The following is a 21237-nucleotide window of genomic DNA, read 5'->3' on the forward strand; positions in this document are numbered from 1 at the left end:
GCAAGGCTATCAGTTGGGCTGGAACTAAAAGCCAGCCAAGGCAGTGAATGAAGAAGATTTGAAATTAATTAGATAAAGGCAATAGGATTTATAATTGATTGGATGTATTGGATGTGCAGGCTGAGGCCGATCAATGAGGAGCAGAGGATAACTTCCAAGGATTAAAAAAATGAGCAAAAGAAATGAGATAAATTTTAGATGTGTTGAGACAATTTCAGGTTAAGATTTCCAATGGCTACTAGATATGCAGATTTGGAGCTTAAAAGGGAGAGGTAAGGGCTACAGGTTTGAGAGTTATTGGCGTATGAATAATCGTTAAAATCAGTTAAGATGAGGTTATTCAGGAAAGCATGTAGAATCAGCAGAGAACAGGAACAGAACTGTGGGAAGCACCGATAGTCAAGGGGCAGGAAAAGGAAGAGGATCCAAGAAAGAAAATTGAGAAATGTTGGTCTGAAACGTAGCAGGTCACAGTAGTTCATACATAATGGTCTAAATGCCTTTTAGGAAAGAGGGACAGGTTGAGGTTGAGAGTGACAAATAGGTTTGAAATGAGTGATACAGATTTGGCATACTGCTGAGGGGAATGAACAGAAACTTTCCTCACCAAAGACTAATAGTGACAAAGAGCTAATAGAGCTGCTATGGTTTAAATCACTAAATATATAGCATAATTAATTTGTAAGAAATTGCTGGATCAATCTAGAGTTGAAGTTTCACTAGTGGAAGGAATGAGTTGAAATTGCTAGCAAAAGCGTATTTCAAGTGATGAACCACAAAGTTTAACTTAGATAAAGAAGCAAATTAGATCAGGAAGGGGTCCTTATGGGGGGGAGGGGGAAAAGAAAATCGAAAGCCTGGGGATGTCGATGAAGTTGAAGAACAAGTACAGTAGGAACAAGAGTATATGAGATGTGGAAGAATGAAAGGTTATTATGAAAGGCTATTTTACCAGAATCCTGGGTAACAGTGAGGGCATAAAAAAGGTTTAATCCTATCAAAACACATGAATAAAGATTATAATGAAATTTATACACTTGTACATACATTGATAAAATAAAGACTAGTAAACAATGACACTTAGATGCAAAAAACATGAAATAGAGCTCCTGCCAGGCAATTTACAACTGTTGTTGTAAATATCAAGAATTTTACAGACTTTCAAAAGAGGGACTATAGCCAGGTGTTTGGGTGTTTGGGGAAGTGGATGATGAATGGTTAGATGAGGCTACTACTACATAAGAGAACAAATAAAACAGCTGGGAAACAGTGGACAAATAAGAGAAAATAAAATGTCAGTGATATTAGTAAGAAACTAATTAATGCATGTTTTATTTTTTAAGTTTCTCTACATGTCAAATGAGAATAACAACACCTGCTTTCCCTACCTCCAAGGGCTACTGTCAGATAACAACAACAACAAAAAAATTACTTTGAAAAATGAAGAAGAAAAGAATGTTTAGTGTAGCATGGCTTGTAATAGCAAAAACCTAGAAATAACCTAAATGACCATCAGTAGGAGATGGTTATCAGAATATTTATATAATTGGTCACTATACAGCAATTAAGGGGAATGAGCCAGGCCTATAGACACAAACAGACACATACACAGAGAGATAGAATAAAAATAAACATGGGAATAATTAACAACAAATTCAGAATAATGATTACCTCACCTCTGGGGAGTAAAGAAAGGCATGAGATCAAGGTAGGTCCCAAGGAACCATCAACTGTATCTGTATTGTTTACTTCTTAAAAAAATCTGAAGCGAATATTGCAAAATATTAAGATTGGACAAAGCTAGATAATGATAGGTACATAGCTATTCGTCTTATTCTTTATCCTTGAAATATTTCAGAATACAAGAAGTGCATTATTATATTAAAAATATAGAATATTATTGCTAATAATAATAATAATGTTTTCTCATGCAAACCCAGGAGACTGTCCAGTAAATAATTCTTCAAACCTTTAGGAAATGCTTGCAGTCTATGTAGTGGAAGTCATTTGAAAAGCATCTAATGTTTTCAGATCTGGTATGATAATACATGACAGAAAAACAGAACTGACATAACTTTTAGTCATTAACATAATCATAAAGGTATTTAAGCCCCTACAATGATGACATTACTAACAAGTGATTTTCTTCTGCGTTTTTCTATATTTTCCAATTTTTCATAAATTGCATTACTTTTGTAACCAGGGGAGAAAAAAAAACTTTTAAAAAGAGAAAAATCAGCTTAATGTCTTGATTACATATTTCTTAATTTAATTACTAAAAAATTTCTTTATAGAAAATTTTTCTTTTTCTACCTCTTCCACTTAGTGCCTCTAAATTTCTAAGGCATTGTTCAACTCTGAGGTTATGATACTGCTGTTCGAAACTGATGATTAACATGTGCACTTTTCTGAATGTAGACTTCAAAAATAATTTCTGGAAAACTGATGAAACAGAAGGCAATAAGCAATTTTAAGCATACTACAACATAAAAAATGATCCACGAAAATCTGTCATTTTCGCACCTACTACATTCCATATCTTCAGGCCAAGGAACACCAAACATTTCCATGAGCTTCGAACACTCGCTGTAGGCCCGCTGACATAGCCTACGACAAGGAAGTGTGACACGTCCGTATTCCATACAAATAGGAGCGTAGAGTGCACAAAGAAATGGCCGGAAATCCCGAGAGCAATCCAGGTTCACCATAGGGTGGAATGGCTAGGAAAAAGTCAAAATTAAAAAATTAGTTAAAGAGCTATATACAAGTTAAAGCTACCTATATTACAATACTAAGTTTTTCCATTTAAAAAATTTCTCAAGGTTATTTTTAAAATTCTGAAGGAGAACTGTGTTTTTTTAAAAACAAAACTCTCTTAGCCCCACCCCTGAAGATTTCAGGGGTTCAAACCTGAACAAACCAGTTTGAAGCCCTGGAAGATTCTAATTCAGTAAGTCTGAGTGAATCCCAGAATCTATATGTACATTTTAATTGCTACAGGTGATACTACTGAAGTGGCAAGGCTGAGAACCACTAATACAGAAGATGATCCATTTTTATATAGGAAAAAAAAAAGCAAAACATAAGCACCAAAATATTCAAGAGTGATTACTGCTTGGTGGTGGGATTATAAGACATTTTAATTTTCTTCTTTTTATGTATTTTAATTTCTACATTTTCTTCAATTAACATGTATCAATAGTAGAGGGAAGACAAAGAGTAAAAGCGGAAAGATGGAAAAGGAAAGAGATATAGTTATACATCCATTGCTGTTGAGTCAATTCTGACTCATAGCCACCCTATAGGACAGGGTGGAACTGCCCCATAGAGTTTCCAAGGAGAGCCTGGTGGATTCCAACTGCCGGCCTTTTGGTTGTAGTCGTAGCACTTAACCACTACGCCACCTGGGTTATACAGGACACCCTGGTGCTGTACTGGTGAAGTGCTACGGATGCTAATCAAAGACGTCGGCAGTTCGAATCCGCCAGGTGCTCCTTGGAAACTCTACGGGGCAGTTCTACTCTGTCCTATAGGGTCGCTGTAAGTCGGCATCGACTGGATGGCAGTGGGTTTGGTTTTTTTTTTTTTTTAAGTTATACACAGCAGTATAGTTGGCCCTCTGTACCCGCATGTTCTCTATCCACAGATTCAAACAACACGGATGGAAAATATTTGGGGAAAAAAAAAGCTCCAAAATGCAAAACTTGAATTTGCTGGGCACCGAACACTACGCTGATTTCACGCGAACGATGCGTAGGCATACCCTATTGTGGCCTCCCGCCATTTCACAGATTCTCAATCTCTCTCCAGCACTCAGTATTTGAGCATTGTTTGCCAAGCAGCTTATTGGTTCACTTATGTTATGCACACCCATTGTTTCTGTGAAAAAATGTCTCCTAAAAAGAAATGAAGTGGTCAAAGGCTAAGTGGGAAGGGACTGAGGAGAGTGAGAGGAAGGAGACTAAGGCTAGTAAGGGATGGCTGGCTAGCTTTGTAAAGCACTACAGCCTCAAGAACTTCAAGATCACAGGAGAATCAGCGACTGATGTCAAGGCAGCATCAGCGCTCCCAGAAGAGCTTAAGAAACTCACAGAAGAGAGAGAAAGTCTACCTTCCAGGGCAAGTCTTTAATTGTGATGAAACAACTATTCACAAAGCTTTTACAATGTATTAGGTATTATGAGTAATCTAGAGATGATTTAAAGTATGTGGGAGGATATGCATAGGTTATATGCAAATACTATCCCATTTTATATAAAGGATTTGAGCATCCATGGATTTGGGTATTAGGTCCTAGAACCAATTCCCTGTGGATACTGAGCGACAACTTGTAGTTATTTTGAGGACAAGAGGAAGGGAAGGATCTCTGATCTTTGTCTCATGTTTTCTTTTCTTTTCACATTTTTAAGCAGAGTTCTTTAAACTCTGAAATCATATGATGTCAAGAGCTCTGCACTGTAAGCTGATATTAAGTAAACAAACAAAAAGCAGTAGCACCAAACTTAAAACCATACTGAAATAATCATTACAACCACAGGAATAGATCAACTATCCCCAGAAATGTACAACTGGGCTTTTAACTATCAAATATTTTTTCCACTTCTTTATATAAATAGTTTCAGAGTCATTGCTGATTTTGAACTGGTAATGGATATTCTCACCTCCAGGTCTTTCTGCTGAGTAGGAATCAATCTACTCATTTCTACAGTGATGTATAATGTTTTCCAGAAGCCTGCTAGAGATAATGCAAAGACTATCAGATGTGGTCAGAAAATCAGAAATCACTTTAAAAAAACTGAGGTCAAGGAAACTAACTGTAAAATGGACGTGATGGCCTATATGTAAAAATAAATTGCATGTGATGATAAACTGTATGTGACTACCACTTACAAGTATGATAAGCAGTTTGTGGTAAACCAATGCTTTCACCAAGAACAACTTAAAAAAACAGAAGAAAATGTTTTAAAATATGTATGTATAGCTACTGGAGAACTGAAGTAAAAGAACTAGGAGAACTAAGATTCTAGAGAGCAGGGAAGCACAGAGAAGGACCTTATAGCTGTAGCCACTTTTTCAAGAGGGCATTTGTTAAATCTGGGCACAAGGCTGAGAATCCAAGCATTGCCTAGACTCATGCTAGAGAATCACAAAACCAGCAGAGCTTTCTGGTGGTCTTGCGAAGCTGTAGATACAAAATTGGAAATTAAAGGAAAAAGATCTAGGTGAGAAGGGAAGTACCAAGAGCTGAGTTTGACACAAAGTCAGTTTTCCCTTCAAGATAATTGAAAATTCTGAAGCTGTACAGGGAAGAAGGTTAAGCAGTTTTGCAGGAAGCCTCTGAAAAGCAGACTAGAGATTTTGGCAGTCTTATTTTTTTATCAGGGCAAAAGGAGCTCTGGTACCGCAGTGATTAAAGCACTCAGCTACCAAGATGCGGCAGTCTGCTTCCGTAAGGATTTACAGCCTTGGAAACCCTATGGGGCAGTTCTACTCTATCCTATAGGGTCACTATGAGTCAGAATCAACTCGAAAGCAGTGGGTTTGGGGTTTTGGATCAAGCCAAGAAGATACGGATTAGAGCTCAGGTCCTGCCAGCGGGACTGAACACACAAGGCTCTCATCTGGAAGCCTTGCATGAGACAACACCTTAGTTTAAAAAAAAAAAAAAAAAAAAACCATTGCTGCTGAATTGGTTCCAACTCACAGCAACCCTGTAGAACAGAGTAGAACTACCCCACAGGATTTCCAAGGAGCGGCTGGGAGATTCAAACTACTGAGCTTTTGATTAGCAGCTGAGCTCTTAGCCACTGTGCCACAGTGGCAGGGACAAATCAGAGGGAGACAAAGACTTACCAAAACTGTTACCTAGCCTGAACTCAGTTCAGTCTCAAACTGAATTAGGATGCTCTTCCCCCATTTATCTGCCAAACAAAAGAAAGGGCAAACTTTTTCTAGAGTGATATAACATCATCTGGAACCTCGCTAATATTTTAGGATGTCTGATACTCAATAAAAAATTAATGGGCATTCCAAGAGACAGGACCATATGACCAGAAACTGAGAAAAAAAAAATACAATGTTTTAGTGATCCAGATACTGAAATTAACAGACAAGACTGTATATAACTATGACTGATATGTTCAATAAAATAAAAGATGAAAAATTTCATCAGAAAACTGGGATCTACTATAAGAGGAATCAAACGGAAATTCCATAACTAGAATATGGTTACTGAAATTAAGAATGAGTTAGATATGGGAGAATACACGACTTGCAAAATGGAAAACAAGGCAATAGAAAATATTCAAATGGGTGCATACTGATAAAAAGTAATGAAAAATACAAAAAAAAGCATTATATATATATATACGCAAAGGTCTAACATATGCATAAATGGCATTTCAAAAGGGGAGGAGAGAAACAACGGAGCAGAAGAAATACATAAAAAGATGATGGCTGAGAATTTTCCAAAAACTGACTGTCTTAGTTATCTAGTGCTGTTATAACAGAAATACCACAAGTGAATGGCTTTAACAAAGAGAATTTATGTCTTCATGGTAACGTAGGCAAAAAGTCCAAATTCAGGTTGTCAGCTCCAGGGTAAGGCTCTCTCTCTCTCTCTGTTGGCCTTCTCATCAATCTTCCCCCAGACTAGAAGCTTCTCCATGCAGGGACCTCAGGTCCAAAGGACTCACTCTGCTCCTGGAAATCCTTTCTTGGTGGTACGAGGTCCCTCCTCTGCTAGCTTCTCTTTCTTTTCATCTCTTGAGAGATAAAAGTTGTTGCAGGCCATACCTCAGGGAAACTCTCTTTACACTGGATCAGGGATGTGACCTGGGTAAGAGTGGTATTACATCCCACCCTAATCCTCTTTAACATAAAATTACAATCACAAAATAGAGAACAGCCACACAATACTGGGAGTCATGGCCTAATCAAGTCAGCACATATTTTGGGGGGACACAATTCAATCCATGACACTGACTAAAACAACAACCTGCACATTCAAGAAGTTCTCCAAATACCAACCAAGAAGGATAAATACAAAGAAAACCAAACTTCAGCATATCATGTTCAAATTGGTGGTGACCAAATAAATATTTTAAAAGCAGTCAGAGGAAAAAAGACATGCTACCTTTAGGAGAGCAGCAGTAACACTTAGAGCTGACTTCAGAAAACAATGGAATGACTTCTTTGAAGAGCTGAGAGAAAATAGCTGGCAACCTACAATTCCATACCCAGTGAAAATATCCTTCACAGACGAAGACAAAGTAAAGACATTTTCAGAAACATAAAAACTGAGAAAATAAGTCACCAGCAAACCTGTACTAAAATGAATGATTAGCAAGCTCTTCAAACAGAAAAGAAAAAAAGGTTAAAAAAAAAAAAGACTCAAAAAGAATTAAGAGCAACAGAAAGGGTGAATATGTGAGTAAATACAGATTAATATTTTCTATAGCAACAAAAATAATAACAGTAGTGTCTTAAAATACATACAAATTTAATATACATAATAATAAAATGGAAAACATAGGAGGGAGTACGTGGAACACTACTAGGGAGTGATTCAAGTAATTATTTTTATTAGAATGTTGTAAGTCAAAAATGTGTGTCATAATTTCAAGGGTAAGCACTAAAAGAATGTACAACTATCAAGGTAACAGAAAAACAGAATTATCCAAAAGGTGGAATGAGAGGAAAGAAAAAAATGTAAAATATTTTGGACAAACTGAAATCAAATAATAAGATAGTAGATATAAACATCACATAATAGATTATTAATGACATTAAATGTAAATGAAAAAAACTCTAAGTAAAAGACTAAGATTGTTGGAGTAGGTAAAAATAAAAACAGGAAAAAAAACCTCTATGCTGTTTATAAAAGGCACACTTTCAATATAAGGACACAGATAGGTTGAAAACAAAAGGAAGGAAAAAAGTACAAACCAAAAGAAAGTTGGTGTGGTATACTAATTTCAGAAATAATAATCTTTATGGCAAGAAGTATTCCTAGTGATAAAGTAAGTCACTTCATAAATATAAAAGGGTCAATTCACCAAAAGGCAAATAAAAATATATATGGCACCAAATAACATAGCTTCAAATTGTTTTAAGCAATAATTGACAGAACTAAAAGAAGAAATATCAAGTCCACAATCAGGACAAGAGATTGATAGACCTCTTTCAATAAGTGACAGAAGAGTCAGACAAACATTCATTAACAATACAGAAAATCTAAACAACCCATTACAAACTTGACCTAAATGATATATATAATCATGATACCCATCAATGAATGAACCCTATTTAAAAGGCACATTCAATCTTTATTAAAAATTGGCCATATTCTAGGCGCTAAATTAGCCTGAGTAAACTTCAAAGTATTGAAATCAGAGACTGTTCTAAGACCAAAATAGAATTAAAGTGGAATTACAAGAAAACCTAGAAAATACCCAAATATTTGGAAATAAGGCAACAAAATCTCAAATGCCCCATGATCAATGAAAAAAAAATCACAATTAAAATTTAAATTCAATATATTTTGAATTCAACAGCAAAGGTGATAAAACATCAAAACTGATACACTAATGTTCATAGCCGCACTATTCGCAATAGCTAAAAGGTGGAAACAACCCAAAAGTCTATCAACTAATGAATGGATAAACAAAATGTGGTATATCCATATAATGGAATTTTATTCACCCATAAAAGGAATGAAGTACTGATATATGGATGAACCTTGAAAGCATTATGCTATGTGAATGAAGCCAGACAGAAAAGATCACATATTGTGTGATTCTACTTACAGGAAATATCTATAATAGGCAAATTCACAGAGACCGAAAAAAAGCTTAATGGTTTCCAGGGGAAAGAGGGAATGGGGGCAGGGGCGAGACTACCTAATGGGTATAGGGCTTCCTTTCGGGTTGATAAAAACCCTGTGATGCTGGTTGCATAACATTATGAATGTACTTAATGATAATGAATTGTATACTTTAAAATGGTTAAAACGGTAAATTTTATATTATTTATATTTTACTACAAAAATAATAAACTCATTACATTCTAACATAAAGGAACAACAATAAAAACACTGATGAACATCTAAAAATAAAATCAAATCTCCAGGAAGATATTCTTACAAAAGACGTGCAAGACCTCTATATCGAACACTACAGGAAATATTATTGTGAAAATTAAGAAAAAAATCTAAATATTCAGAGGATTATACCATGTTTATGGACTGGATGATTTAATATTATAGAAAATACCATTCTTCCCCAAAATGATGTATAGTTTCAATGCAACCCCAATCAAATCCTAAGACTTTGTGCTTTTATGAAGGCTGACAAACTGATTCTAAAATTAAATGTAAATACAGACAACAACAGCCAAAACAATCTTGGAGAACAAAGCTGGAGTTGATAGACCATTAGATATCAGGACTTCTTATAAAGCTATGGTAATAAAGACAATATAGTACCAACACAAGAACAGTCACATAGATCAATGGAACAGAATGGAGGGTTCAGACAGAAACAGGCATGCACAGACACGGTCACTACTTGACTTATGAAAAAGTGGCAGTGAACCAGGGTGAGGGGAAAGGATGACTTTTTAATAAACAGTGCTGTACCAACTGGTTATCCATTTGGGATAATAAATGATTCTTGCTCCTATCCCAAACACAGAAATCAATTCCAAGTATAAATATGAGAAGTAAAGCAATAAAGGACCATGATTTTCACATAAAGATTACTTAAATAGGACATAAAACTGCTAACTATAAGGGAAAGAAGCTGATAAATTTGACTACACAAAAATTAAGAACATATGTTCATCAAAACACTCATTAACCAAAAAAAGCAAACCAACTGCCATGGAGTTGATTCTGACTCATAGTGACCCTGTAGGACACAGTAGAACAGCACCAAATGGTCTACAAGGCTGTAAATCTCTACAGAAGCAGGCTACCCCATCTTTCTACTGTGGGGTGGCTGGTGGGTTCAAACTGCCAACTTTTCAATTAGCAGCCAAGTACTTTAGCCACTGCACCACCAGTAGTTAAAGACCCATTAAAAGATGGAAAAGACAAGCCACAGAACGAGAAAATATATTTGGAATACATATTACCCTACAAAGGTATTGTAGTCTGAATATATAAAGAGCTCCTACAAGCAACAAGCAAATACAAAAAAAAAAAAAAGAGCAAAGAACTTGAATCAGTGCTTCACAAAAGAGGATATCCAAATTGCCAATAAAATTGAAAAAGGGCTCAACTTCATTGCTGTTGTTGTTGTTAGGTGTTGTCAAGTTGGTTCTGACTCACAGTGACCTGATGTACAACAGAACAAAACACTGCCCAGGTCCTGCACCATCCCCACAACTGTTGTTATGGTTGAGCCCACTGTTGTAGGCACTGTGTCAATTGGTCTCCCTCTTTTTCGCTGACTTTCTACTTTACCAAGCATGTCCTTCTCCAGTGACTGATCCCTCCTAATAGCATGTCCGAAGTATGTGAGACATAATCTCACTATACTTGCTTCTAAGATGCATTCTTGCTGTACTTCTTCCAAAACATGTTCCTTTGTTCTCTTGGCAGTCCATGGCATATTAATATTCTTCGCCAATACCATAATTCAAAGGCGTCAATTCTTCTTCAGTCTTCCTTATTCATTGTCCAGCTTTCCCATGCATATAAGGTGACTGAATCAGGCGCACCTCAGTCTTCAAGGTGACATCTTTGTTTTTAACACTTTAAAGAGATCTTTTGCAGCAGATTAACCCAATGCAATGTGTCTTTTGATTTCCTGACTGCTGCTTCCATGGGTGTTGATTGTGGAAATGAAATCCTTGACAACTTCAATCTTTTCTCTATTTATCATGATATTGTTTGTTGGTCCAGTTGTGGGGGTTTTTGTTTTCTTTATGTTGAGGTGTAGTTCCATACTGAAGGGTTTGATCTTCATCAGTAAGTGCTTCAAGTATTAAGCAAAAAGGAACCAAGATTTAAGATCTGGAAAATTCTCAGCCTATTGGTATTGTAAAAATTGAGAAAGCATGCTCTGGAGAGAACACCAAAGGTATCGCTGAACAAGATCTTCCTAGACATGATGGCCTCACGGAGTCTGAAGAAACCCTGAGAATATGGCCTCTGGACACCCTTTCAACTCAATAATGAAGTCACTCTTGAGGTTCACCCTTCTGTCAAAGAGTAGACAGGCCCATAAAAGAAAACAAGACTCAAGGGACACACCAGTCCTGTGGCAAGGACTAGAAGGCAGGAGGGGAGAGAAAACCTGGTAATAGGGAAGGGATAGTGTTGACATGTTGTGGGGTTGTTAACCAATGTCAAAACAATATGTGTACTAACTGTTTAATGAGAAACTAGTTTGTTCTGTACACCTTCATCTCAAGTACGATAAAAAAAGAAAAACGAGTTTCCTAGAGAGATTAGGCATGTCATTTATGGATCCAATCAGCCATCTCAGTAGAAACGCTGCCAGTTTGGACTGAAGGGAACAGGGATGGGACAGAATGAAGTAAGACTATCAGACTTCTGGAATTCTACAGGGAGAAACAGGTCCATAGAGCTACTTGGCTGCAAACATATGTTATCATTCAAGATAAAGGAATAATGGCTCTAAGGCCTCCAGGTGGCCACTTCCTTGGTTCCAGAGAGCAGACCATTTCCCATTTTGGTCCAGAGGGCAGGTTTCAGCCCAGGGTGGCTCATAGATTAATACGGCCTCCACAGGCCCAGAGGCCTGGACCAATAAGGACCTCTTAGGGCCCAGAGGGCAGATTGAGCCACAGATAATTATTCTCAGGCCTTGAGAACTAATGGAGTTTGCCTTGCTGGGTTGTGAACTTCCTTGGGACCTGTGACCCTGACCCCTTTTTCCTTCCAATTTCTCCCTTCTTGAATGGGAATGTTTATACTATGCCTGTCTCACCATTGTATTTTAGAAGCAGATAATTTATTTTCTAGGTGTTACAGGTTCTCAGACAGAGGAATTTTGCCCCAGTATGGACCATACCCATATTTATCTAGAAAATGCGATTTGGGTTTTCCTGAGTCCATTACATGTAGATAAAATCTTGGATTTAGAGGTAATGCTGGAATGGGTTAAGATTTTGGGGGATATTCTGGTGGGGTAAACGTACTCTGCACATAAAAATGACATGAATTTTTGGACGCGAGAGGGTAGACTTTATGGGTTGAATTGTGTGACCCTCAAAAAAGATATATTAGCCGATTATTTTAACTGTTCTCAATAAGTTGTACACCTGTAAAAAGTTAAGCTGGCAAAAGTTGTGTGATAGATATATTTACAACAATGACAAAAAAACAGCTGTTGAGGCTGCTTATGTACAACCAAAAACCTCATGGGATTTAGTTCCTTGGCTTGGATGTTTAGGGTCGTGGTTTCATTTGATATTATAGTTAATTGGCCTAATAATACACTTAGTGCTTCTGTTCTACCTCCTAGTTCCTTGCACAGTGCCTGGGGTCTTAAAAGCTTAAAAGCCTGCAAATGGCCATCCAAAGCACAACACTTCACTTGGAGCAATAGAGGAAGAAGGAGTTAGGAATAGGAAGAGGATATGGAATATGTGGCTAATTGACTCCATGAAGAACTGCCTCTTTTCTCATGAGACCAGAAGAACTAGATGGTGCCTGGCTACCATTACTGAACATTTTGATCAAATATTCCATAGAAGAATCCTGATCAAAAGGGGAAAAATGAAGAATAGAATTTACAATTCTCATGGACTCTAGACTGAACCCTGAAACTACTGCCCTGAGATAAATCTTAAGCCAAAAAGATCACCTGAAGTCATCTTAAAAACAAACACTAGTAAAAAAGTTTTTTTTTACTTAACTAGTAAAAAAAGGTTTGCCTTGAGTATTACGCTCTTTTAAGAACTATCTATATGGGATCAAATTGACAACTGTCAACTCGAAAGATTAAATAGGAACCTTAGGGGGCAGTGAGTTTATGTTAATGAGGGAGGAACAACTCAGAAAAGGACGGTGAGAATGTTTGCACAACTCAAGGAATGTAATCAATGTCACTAAATGGTACACGTAGAAACTACTGAATTGGTGCATGTTTTGCTGTGTATATTCTCAACAACAGCAACAATAAAATAAGTAAAACTGAGAGGAAAAAAGAAATATATAATAAATAAGCCAAAAAAAAAAAAGAAGAATTAGGATGCATCAGGTGCTTAAGTAAACTGCTTCTAATACACGAATAGCCTAAACTGCAAGTTGCAGAATTTCTAAATGGCTGGTACTCTTGGTATATCAAGGTTCTGGGGATCACTGCCATTATGACCCGCTAGGGTCAGAAAAGATGGTAGCCACAGCCATATCTCAGTCCAGAGGACCACAATTGGGGTACCTCAAAATCAAGAACAACCAACCACCACTGACTGCTCTGACAGGGATCAAAACAGAGAGTCCTGGACACAGCAGGAGGAAAATGTAAAATAAAATTCAAATTCATGAGAAAAGATCAGACTTACTGGTCTGACAAAGACTGGAGGAATCTGAGACTATGGCTCCCAGACATTCTAACTCAGAACTGAAACTACTTCTGAAGCTGACTTTTCAGACAAAGATTAGACAGGCTTATAAAATAAACACATGTGAGAAACATGCTTCTTAGTTCAATCAAATACACGAGACCAAATTGGGCAACTCCTGCCCAAAAGCAACACGAGAAGGCAGGAAGGGACAGGAACTAGACAAATGGACACAGGGAACCCTAGGTAGAAAGGAAGAGTGGGTTGTCACATTGTGGGGATTGCAACCAATGTCACAAAACAATATGTGATAAATTTTTGAATGAGAAACTAACTTGAGATGTAAACTTTCACATAAAGCACAATAAAATTACAAAAAAAAAAAAAATCAAGATCAACCAAATACATCCTTTTTTATAAAATGAATAATAGTCATTTCCCATTAACACCAATTAACATGATTTTAAAAATTAATAAATGCAATATAAATGCCAGTTCTACCAAAAAAGAAAAAAAAAGATACATTGAAGTCCTGACCTCTGGTACCGGTGAATGTGACCTTATTTGAAAATAGGGTCTTTGCAGATATAATTAGTTATGTTAAAATGAGGTCATACTGAAGTAGGGTGGGCCCTAATCCAATATGACCAGTGTCCTTACCAAAAAGAAGAAAAGAGATAAAAATACACAGGGAAGACAGCCTCATGAAAACAGGCCCAGAGATTGGAGTAATGCTGCCACAAGCTATGGAAGTATCAGAAGTTGGAAGAGGCAAGGAAGGACTCTTCCCCTACAGCCTTCAGAGAGAAGATGACCCTGTTGAACCTTGATTTTGGACAACTAGCCTTCACAACTGTAAGAGAAGATTTTTGTTGTTTTAAACCACCTAGTTTATGGCACTTTGTTACAGCAGCCTGAGGAAACTAATACAGGAGGTTAAAAGACAAAGGATGGGAAAACATATACTATGTAAACACTAATCAAAAGATAGCAGGAGTAGCTTTATTAATATCAAACAAGACTTCACAGCAAAAAAAAAAGCTGGGACAAAGAAGGGCATTAGAACACATAAGAACACATCAGAATCCGAAATGTGTATTCACAAAACAACAGAGATTCAAAATACGTGAAGCAAAAACTGGCAGAACTGACATAAAAAATAGACAAATTCACAGCTATAATCAGGGACTTCAACATTTGTCTATCATCAACAGAACAACTAGACAGACAATAACAAGAATATAAAAGAACTAAACACCATTACAACCACTGGGATCTAACAGACATTTATAAAACATTCCATGAACAAAAGCAGAATATATATTCTTTTCACATGAATGGAATATTTACCAATATAGTCAATATCCTAGATCATAAAATAAACCTTGACTTATTTTAAATAATTGAAATCATACTTTTCTAACCATAATTAAACTACAAATCAATGAAAAGAAAGATAACAGGAAAATCTCCACACACTTGGAAATTAAACAACACACTACTAAATAATCCATGGGTCAAAAGGAAGTGGCAAGGGAAATTAGAAAACATTTAAACTATATGAAAACACAAGATATGAAAATAATCTGGGATATAACTAGAGAAGTGCTTAAAAGGAAATTTAAAGCACTAAATGTTTATATAAGAAAAGAAGAAAGGTCTCAAGTGAATAATCTACATGTCCACATCAGGAACTTAAAAAAAAAGAAAAAAAAGCCAAGTAAACTGAAAGCATGCAAAGAGAGAATAATAATAAAGGGATGAAATGGGAAACAGAAAAGCAATAGGGTTAAATCTTTCACACCTAAAGCTGGCTCTTTGAAAATGGCAATAAAACTGATAAATCTCTAGCAAGGCTGAGAAAGAAAAAAAGAGAAATCACAAATTACCAGTATCAAGAATGAAAGAAAGATGTCACTAGAAGTTCTGCAGACATTAAAAAACATAAAAGAACATTAAGAGCAATCCTATTCCACACATAAGCTAGATAATTTAGATGAAATGGACTAATTCCTCAGATCCACAAACCTCTGAAAATCTCCAGGCCAGATAGTTTCACTGGTGAACTCTCATCAAACTTCAAAATAAAGTAAGACCAATTCTGTACAATCTCTTCCCAAAAAACAGAAGAGAGGGAACACACCCCAACTCATTCTCTGGAGTCAGAATTACCCCAGTAATCAAAACAAGACAAAGTCAGTATGAAAAAATAAAACTGCAGACCAGTAATCCTCATAAATGCAAAAATCTTTAACAAAATAGTACCAATCCAAATCCTGCAATATGTAAAAAGAATTATATCCACAATCTAGCAAGGTTTGTCCCAGAAACTCAAGGCTGGTTCAATATTTAAATGCTAATCATTGCAATCTACAAATTAACAGGCTAATAAAGAAAAATCACATGATCATATCAGTTGATGCAGAAAAAGCATTCATGATTAAAAAAAACACTCTTAGCAAACTAGAAATAGAGGGTTGTTGTTAGTTGACATCCAGACGGCTCTGACTCATAGTGATCCTATGTATAACGCAACGAAACGTTGCCCAGTCCTGTGCCATCTTCATTATCATTGGTATGTTTGAGTCTACTGTTGCAGCTACTGTGTCAATACACTTCACTGAGGGTAAACCTTAGGCATCACAACAGAAACAGATGATAACGTCCTCTATTTCTCAAGAAACCTACAGCTAAAATCATAGTTAATGGTGAAAGGCTAGAAGCTTACTGTAAAATTGATAGCAAGACAAGGATGCCTGCTGTCACCACTCTTATTCAACATAGTACTGGAAATCTTATCAGTGCAATAGAGGAAGAAAGGGAAATAAAAGACATAGATTGGAAAGGAAGAAATAAAACCATCCCTATTTGCAGATGACATTACCGACTATGTAGAAAAATCTCAAGAAATTTATAAAAAACTCCTAGAAACAAAAAGTAAGTTGAGCAATGTCTCAGGATACAAGATAAACATACATATTCTATATGTAATTTTATTTCTATAAACAATGAACACGTGGAAACTAAAACACAATACATTTATAATCGATAAAAAAACTTCAGCATAACAACACATGTAAACACTTACATGCTAAAAATTATGAAATGCTGATGAAAAAAACAAGGAAGATATAAATGAAGAGATACATGTTCTTCACAAATTAGACAACTCACTATTGCAATTCTCCCTAAATTGATCTATAGATTTAATGAAATTTCAAAATCCTAACAAAGCTTTTAGTAGATAAAGACAATTGTTTTTTCCAATTTATATGGAAAAAACAAAGGAAGTAGAATAGCTAAAAAAGTTTTGAAAAAGAAGAAAGCGAGAAGAATTACGCTATCCAAAATCAGAATCGACAGGAACAGATTTGGATTTTTTTGTTTGTTTGTTTATATAGCAAGAGTAATTAAGACAATGTGGTACTGATAGAGACAGAGGCACAAAGATCAATAGAAGAGAACAGAGATCCCAAAAACAGATGCACACAAGTATGATTTTTGACAAAGATGCAAAACCAACTCAATGGAAGAACGATCGTCTTTTCAACAGATGATGCTAAAGCTACTGGATATTCACAAGCAAAAAAAGGAACCACACCTTACACAAATATTAACTCAAAATGGATCATGGAGTTAAATGTAAAACTATAAAACTTTTAGAAGAAAACAATGCTGAAGATATTTGAGACCTAGAGCTAGCTGAAGAGTTCTTAGAAACGACACCAAAAGCACGATCCATAAAAGAAAACAAAATCAGTAAATTGGACTTGATCAAAACTTAAAACTTCTGTTCTCCTAAAGATTTTCTTAAAAGGATGAAAATACAAGTTACAGACTAGGATAAACTACTTGCAAACTCATATCTGACAAAGGATTTCTATCTAAAATATATAAAAAACACTTGAAACTGGAAAATGAGCAAACACATGAACAGACATTTCACCAAAGAGGATATTAACCCCACTGCTGTCGAGTCAACTGCAACTCACAGTGACCCTACAGGACAAAATAGAACTGCCCCCACAGGGTTTCCAAGGCTGCAAATCTTTATGGAAGCAGACTGCCACATATTTCTCCAACAAAGCAGCTGGTGGGTTCAAACCACTGATGTTTCAGTTAGCAGCCAAGCACTTAACCACTACGCCACCAGGGCTCTTTAAAGAGGATATATGGATGGCAAAGAAGCACATGACAGGATGTTCAATATCATTAGCCATTAGGAAAATACAAATCAAAACCAAATGAGATATCACTGAATACCTGTTAGAACAGCTAAAATAAAAAACAGTGACAACACCAAATGCTGGTGAGGATACGGAGAAACTAGTATCTCATACATTGCTGATGGGAATGCAAAATGATACAATCACTATGGAAAATAGCTTGGCGGTTTCTTAAAAATCTATACATACACTTACTGTGCAACCCAGCGATCACACTTCTGGGTATTTATCCCAGAGAAATTAAAACTTATGTCCACATAAAAACCTGTACAGGAATATTTACAACAGCTTTATCTGTAATAGCAAAGAACTGGAAACAACCCAAATGTTCTCCAATGGGTAAATAGTAAAAACACATCTATATAATGGAATACTATTCAGCAATTAAAAGCAATGAACTACTGGTATATGCAATACCTGAATGGATCTCAAGGGTAAAAAAGCCAATCTTAAGAGATTACATACTGTATAACTCCATTTATGTTACATTCTCAAAATGACAAAATTAGAGAAATGCAGAACAGATTAAGTTATATATAAGGTAAATTAAGTAACTTGCCCAAGACCATGCAGCTACAAAGGTGCACCCAGGAGTCAAATCTTGGCATTCTTACTCCAGAGCCCTCTGAACAAATTTGTTCTACTTAACCTCTCTAAATTTCAGTTTCCTCCTCTGTAAAACAGCCTTAATAATACATAAGAAGACTATAGTTATCATATAAAAACTCATTTAATAAATGACAGCTTAAAAGTGGATTAGGGAATAGTTTCAAGTCAATAAAGCTGTAGCAGGACTATTTGGCGAGCACGAAGAGCCCTGCTGAACAACCTGTACAAGGCAAGGTCATGGTAGCTCCATAGACACATCCAAACTCCCTGAGCGACCAAATTGCTGGGCTGAGGGCTTTGGGAACCATGATCTTGGAGAATATCTAGCTCAAATGGCACAACATAGTTTATAAAGAATACGTTCTACATTCTACTTTGGTGAGTAGCGTATGGGGTCTTAAAAGCCTGTGAGCGGCCATCTAGGATTCTCCACTGGTCTCACCCCTTCGGGAGCAAGGAAAAATGAAGAAAACTAAAGATACATAGGAAAGATTAGTCCAAAGGACTGATGGACCACATCTACCAGGGCCTTCACCAGACTGAGTCCAGTAAAACTAGATGGTGCCCGCTACCACCACTGACTGCTCTGACAGGGGTCACAATAGAGGGTCCTGGACAGAGCGGGAAAAAAATGCAGAACAAAATTCTAACTCAAAAAGAAAGACCAGACTTGCTGGCCTGACAAAGACTGGAGAACCCTGAGGGTATGGCCCCCGACACCCTTTCAGCTCAGTAATGAGGTCACTCCTGAGGTTCACCCTTCAGTCAAAGACTGAAAAGGCCCATGGAACAAAACAAGACTAAAGGGGTGCACCAGCCTTGGGGCAGGGACTAGAAGGCAGGAGGGAACAGGAAAGCTAGTAATAGGAAATGCAGGGTTGAGAAGGGAGAGTGTTGACATGTCATGGGGTTGTTAACCAGTGTCATAGAACAATGTGTGTACTAACCATTTGATGAGAAACTAGTTTGTTCTGTAAACCTTCATCTAAAGTAAAATAAAATAAAACAAAAAAGAACCCTGCTGAATTCCCTGTTCTCAACTCCCAAACAATTTCTTTTCTGAGGATCAGACAAAGCTGGTTCCCATGTGACCAAGGTTAAAGACGTCCTAAATGTCAGCTTTTCCAAGCTGCTGTACCACTCCACCATTTGTAACATCAGCCACTCCCTCTTAGTACTCTCCCTCCTGTCTTTGGGTTCCCTAACACATTGCAAACAGAACTCACCAACTGAATCATATAAATGACACAGCTCCTGTCATTGTGGAGCCTGGCAAGTCCCAAATTCATGGCTCAGGCATAGGCTTCTCCTGACCCATGTGGCTGCAGGGGCTGACAAACCCAAACCAGCAGTTCTGACCACAGGCTGCTGGCTCACAAGGCTGCAGAAGCTGGCAAATCAGGTCACACAGTAGGTTGCTGGCCCAAGGGGCTGTGGAGGCCAGTGAATCCCAGAATCAGCTGGTCAGGCAGCAGGCCTCTGGCTCAAGTCCCAAGAACTGGAGGTCAATTGATCATGAACTGGGCATGGGATCCAGATATAGACAGAAAGCATCGCCAGGATACACACATATAGCTTAGATGCAGGCCATACCCCAGGAAAGGGCATAACTTTAGTAAGGGTGGGACTTGAGTCTCACCTTCCAGCAAGGCTGCAACCCAAGACACACTAAACCAATCCTGCTGTAGAGGTAAGGGTCCACAACAGATAAAATAGAGGACAACCATACAATATTGGGAATCATGGCCTAGCCAAGTTAACACATAACCTCAACCATCACAGGTTCCATATATTTTATTTGCATAGTTTGTTTTTTTTTTTACTCAATCATCGTGTGTGAGTTACAAAGGCCATGGCTAGAAGGGGCATATTAAATAATTTATTGCACCGCAACTGCCAAGTGCCAGCACTTTATACAGAATGTCAATTGGAATGATGTTTTTAAAAAGTAAAACTAAACATAGATGAATCCCAAAACCATTATGCTGCGTGAAAGATGCCAGACACAAAAAAAGTAGATACTGTATGATTTCATTTATATAAAACTCTAGAAAATGAAAACTAATCCATAGTGACAAAAACAGATCAGTGGTTGCTTGGAGCAGGGAGTGGAGAAAGGGATAGACCACAAAGGGACACGTGGAAACTCTCAAGGTTATGGAAATGTTATATATCTTGATTATACGGTGGTTTCATGGGTGTATATATGTCTGTCAAAACTCAATAAGTTGTAAACTCTAAATGGGTGTACAATAAATACATCAATAATGTTGTTATATAAAAACAAATTAGAATATTAATATCTTTTGAAATAAGCAAATTACTTTGATTTTAACCTTAATAATTTACAACCTTAGTAAGATCAAAATTAAATAAGGTAGCTTGGATAATGTAAAGTTGAAAACAAAATATATAAGCTAAGGAATACTACTATAGCTCTATGAAGTAGGCAAAAAGAAGTTTAGTTTATCAAATTAAAAAAAAATTCTTATTATGCTTCCTTAAACAATAATACTTTTGTTCACTAAATCAAGACCAGGGTATAGGACGTCTACGAACTGAAAAACAACTTTCTAACATTCAATTTCTGGTTTCTACAACAAAGATGCACTACATGGAACCTTCTACTCTTTGTTCAAATTCAAATCAACCAAGCCTTTATGCTCGCATTCTCTTTCTTCTTTCAAATTTCCATTCCTGTTACCATAGGAACCTGCTAGCTGACAAGCCTTCAAGCATAATAACAGCCCAAGCTTAGCAAAGGATGTGAAAAGGGGACAGAGTCAAAGGCCAAAATTTGACTCATGAAAATCAGAATTCCAACCTTTGTTACTCCACAAAGGGTCTGGTAGCTATAGAAACTGTA

At 36.8% G+C, this 21237-nt stretch overlaps 1 protein-coding gene across 2 annotated transcripts in view; it reads right to left on the minus strand.

Annotated features, from left to right (window-relative positions):
* Positions 1 to 21237, minus strand: part of FZD3 (frizzled class receptor 3) — a 123871-nt gene that overhangs the window by 63357 nt on the left and 39277 nt on the right. For both annotated transcript variants that reach the window (XM_049865684.1, XM_049865685.1), the window contains exon 3: positions 2524 to 2720. In XM_049865684.1, the coding sequence (XP_049721641.1) occupies positions 2524 to 2720 (197 nt within the window). The remainder of the gene's footprint in view (positions 1 to 2523; positions 2721 to 21237) is intronic.

Source organism: Elephas maximus, chromosome 22, assembly GCF_024166365.1.
Source record: "Elephas maximus indicus isolate mEleMax1 chromosome 22, mEleMax1 primary haplotype, whole genome shotgun sequence".
Classification (NCBI taxonomy): domain Eukaryota; kingdom Metazoa; phylum Chordata; class Mammalia; order Proboscidea; family Elephantidae; genus Elephas; species Elephas maximus.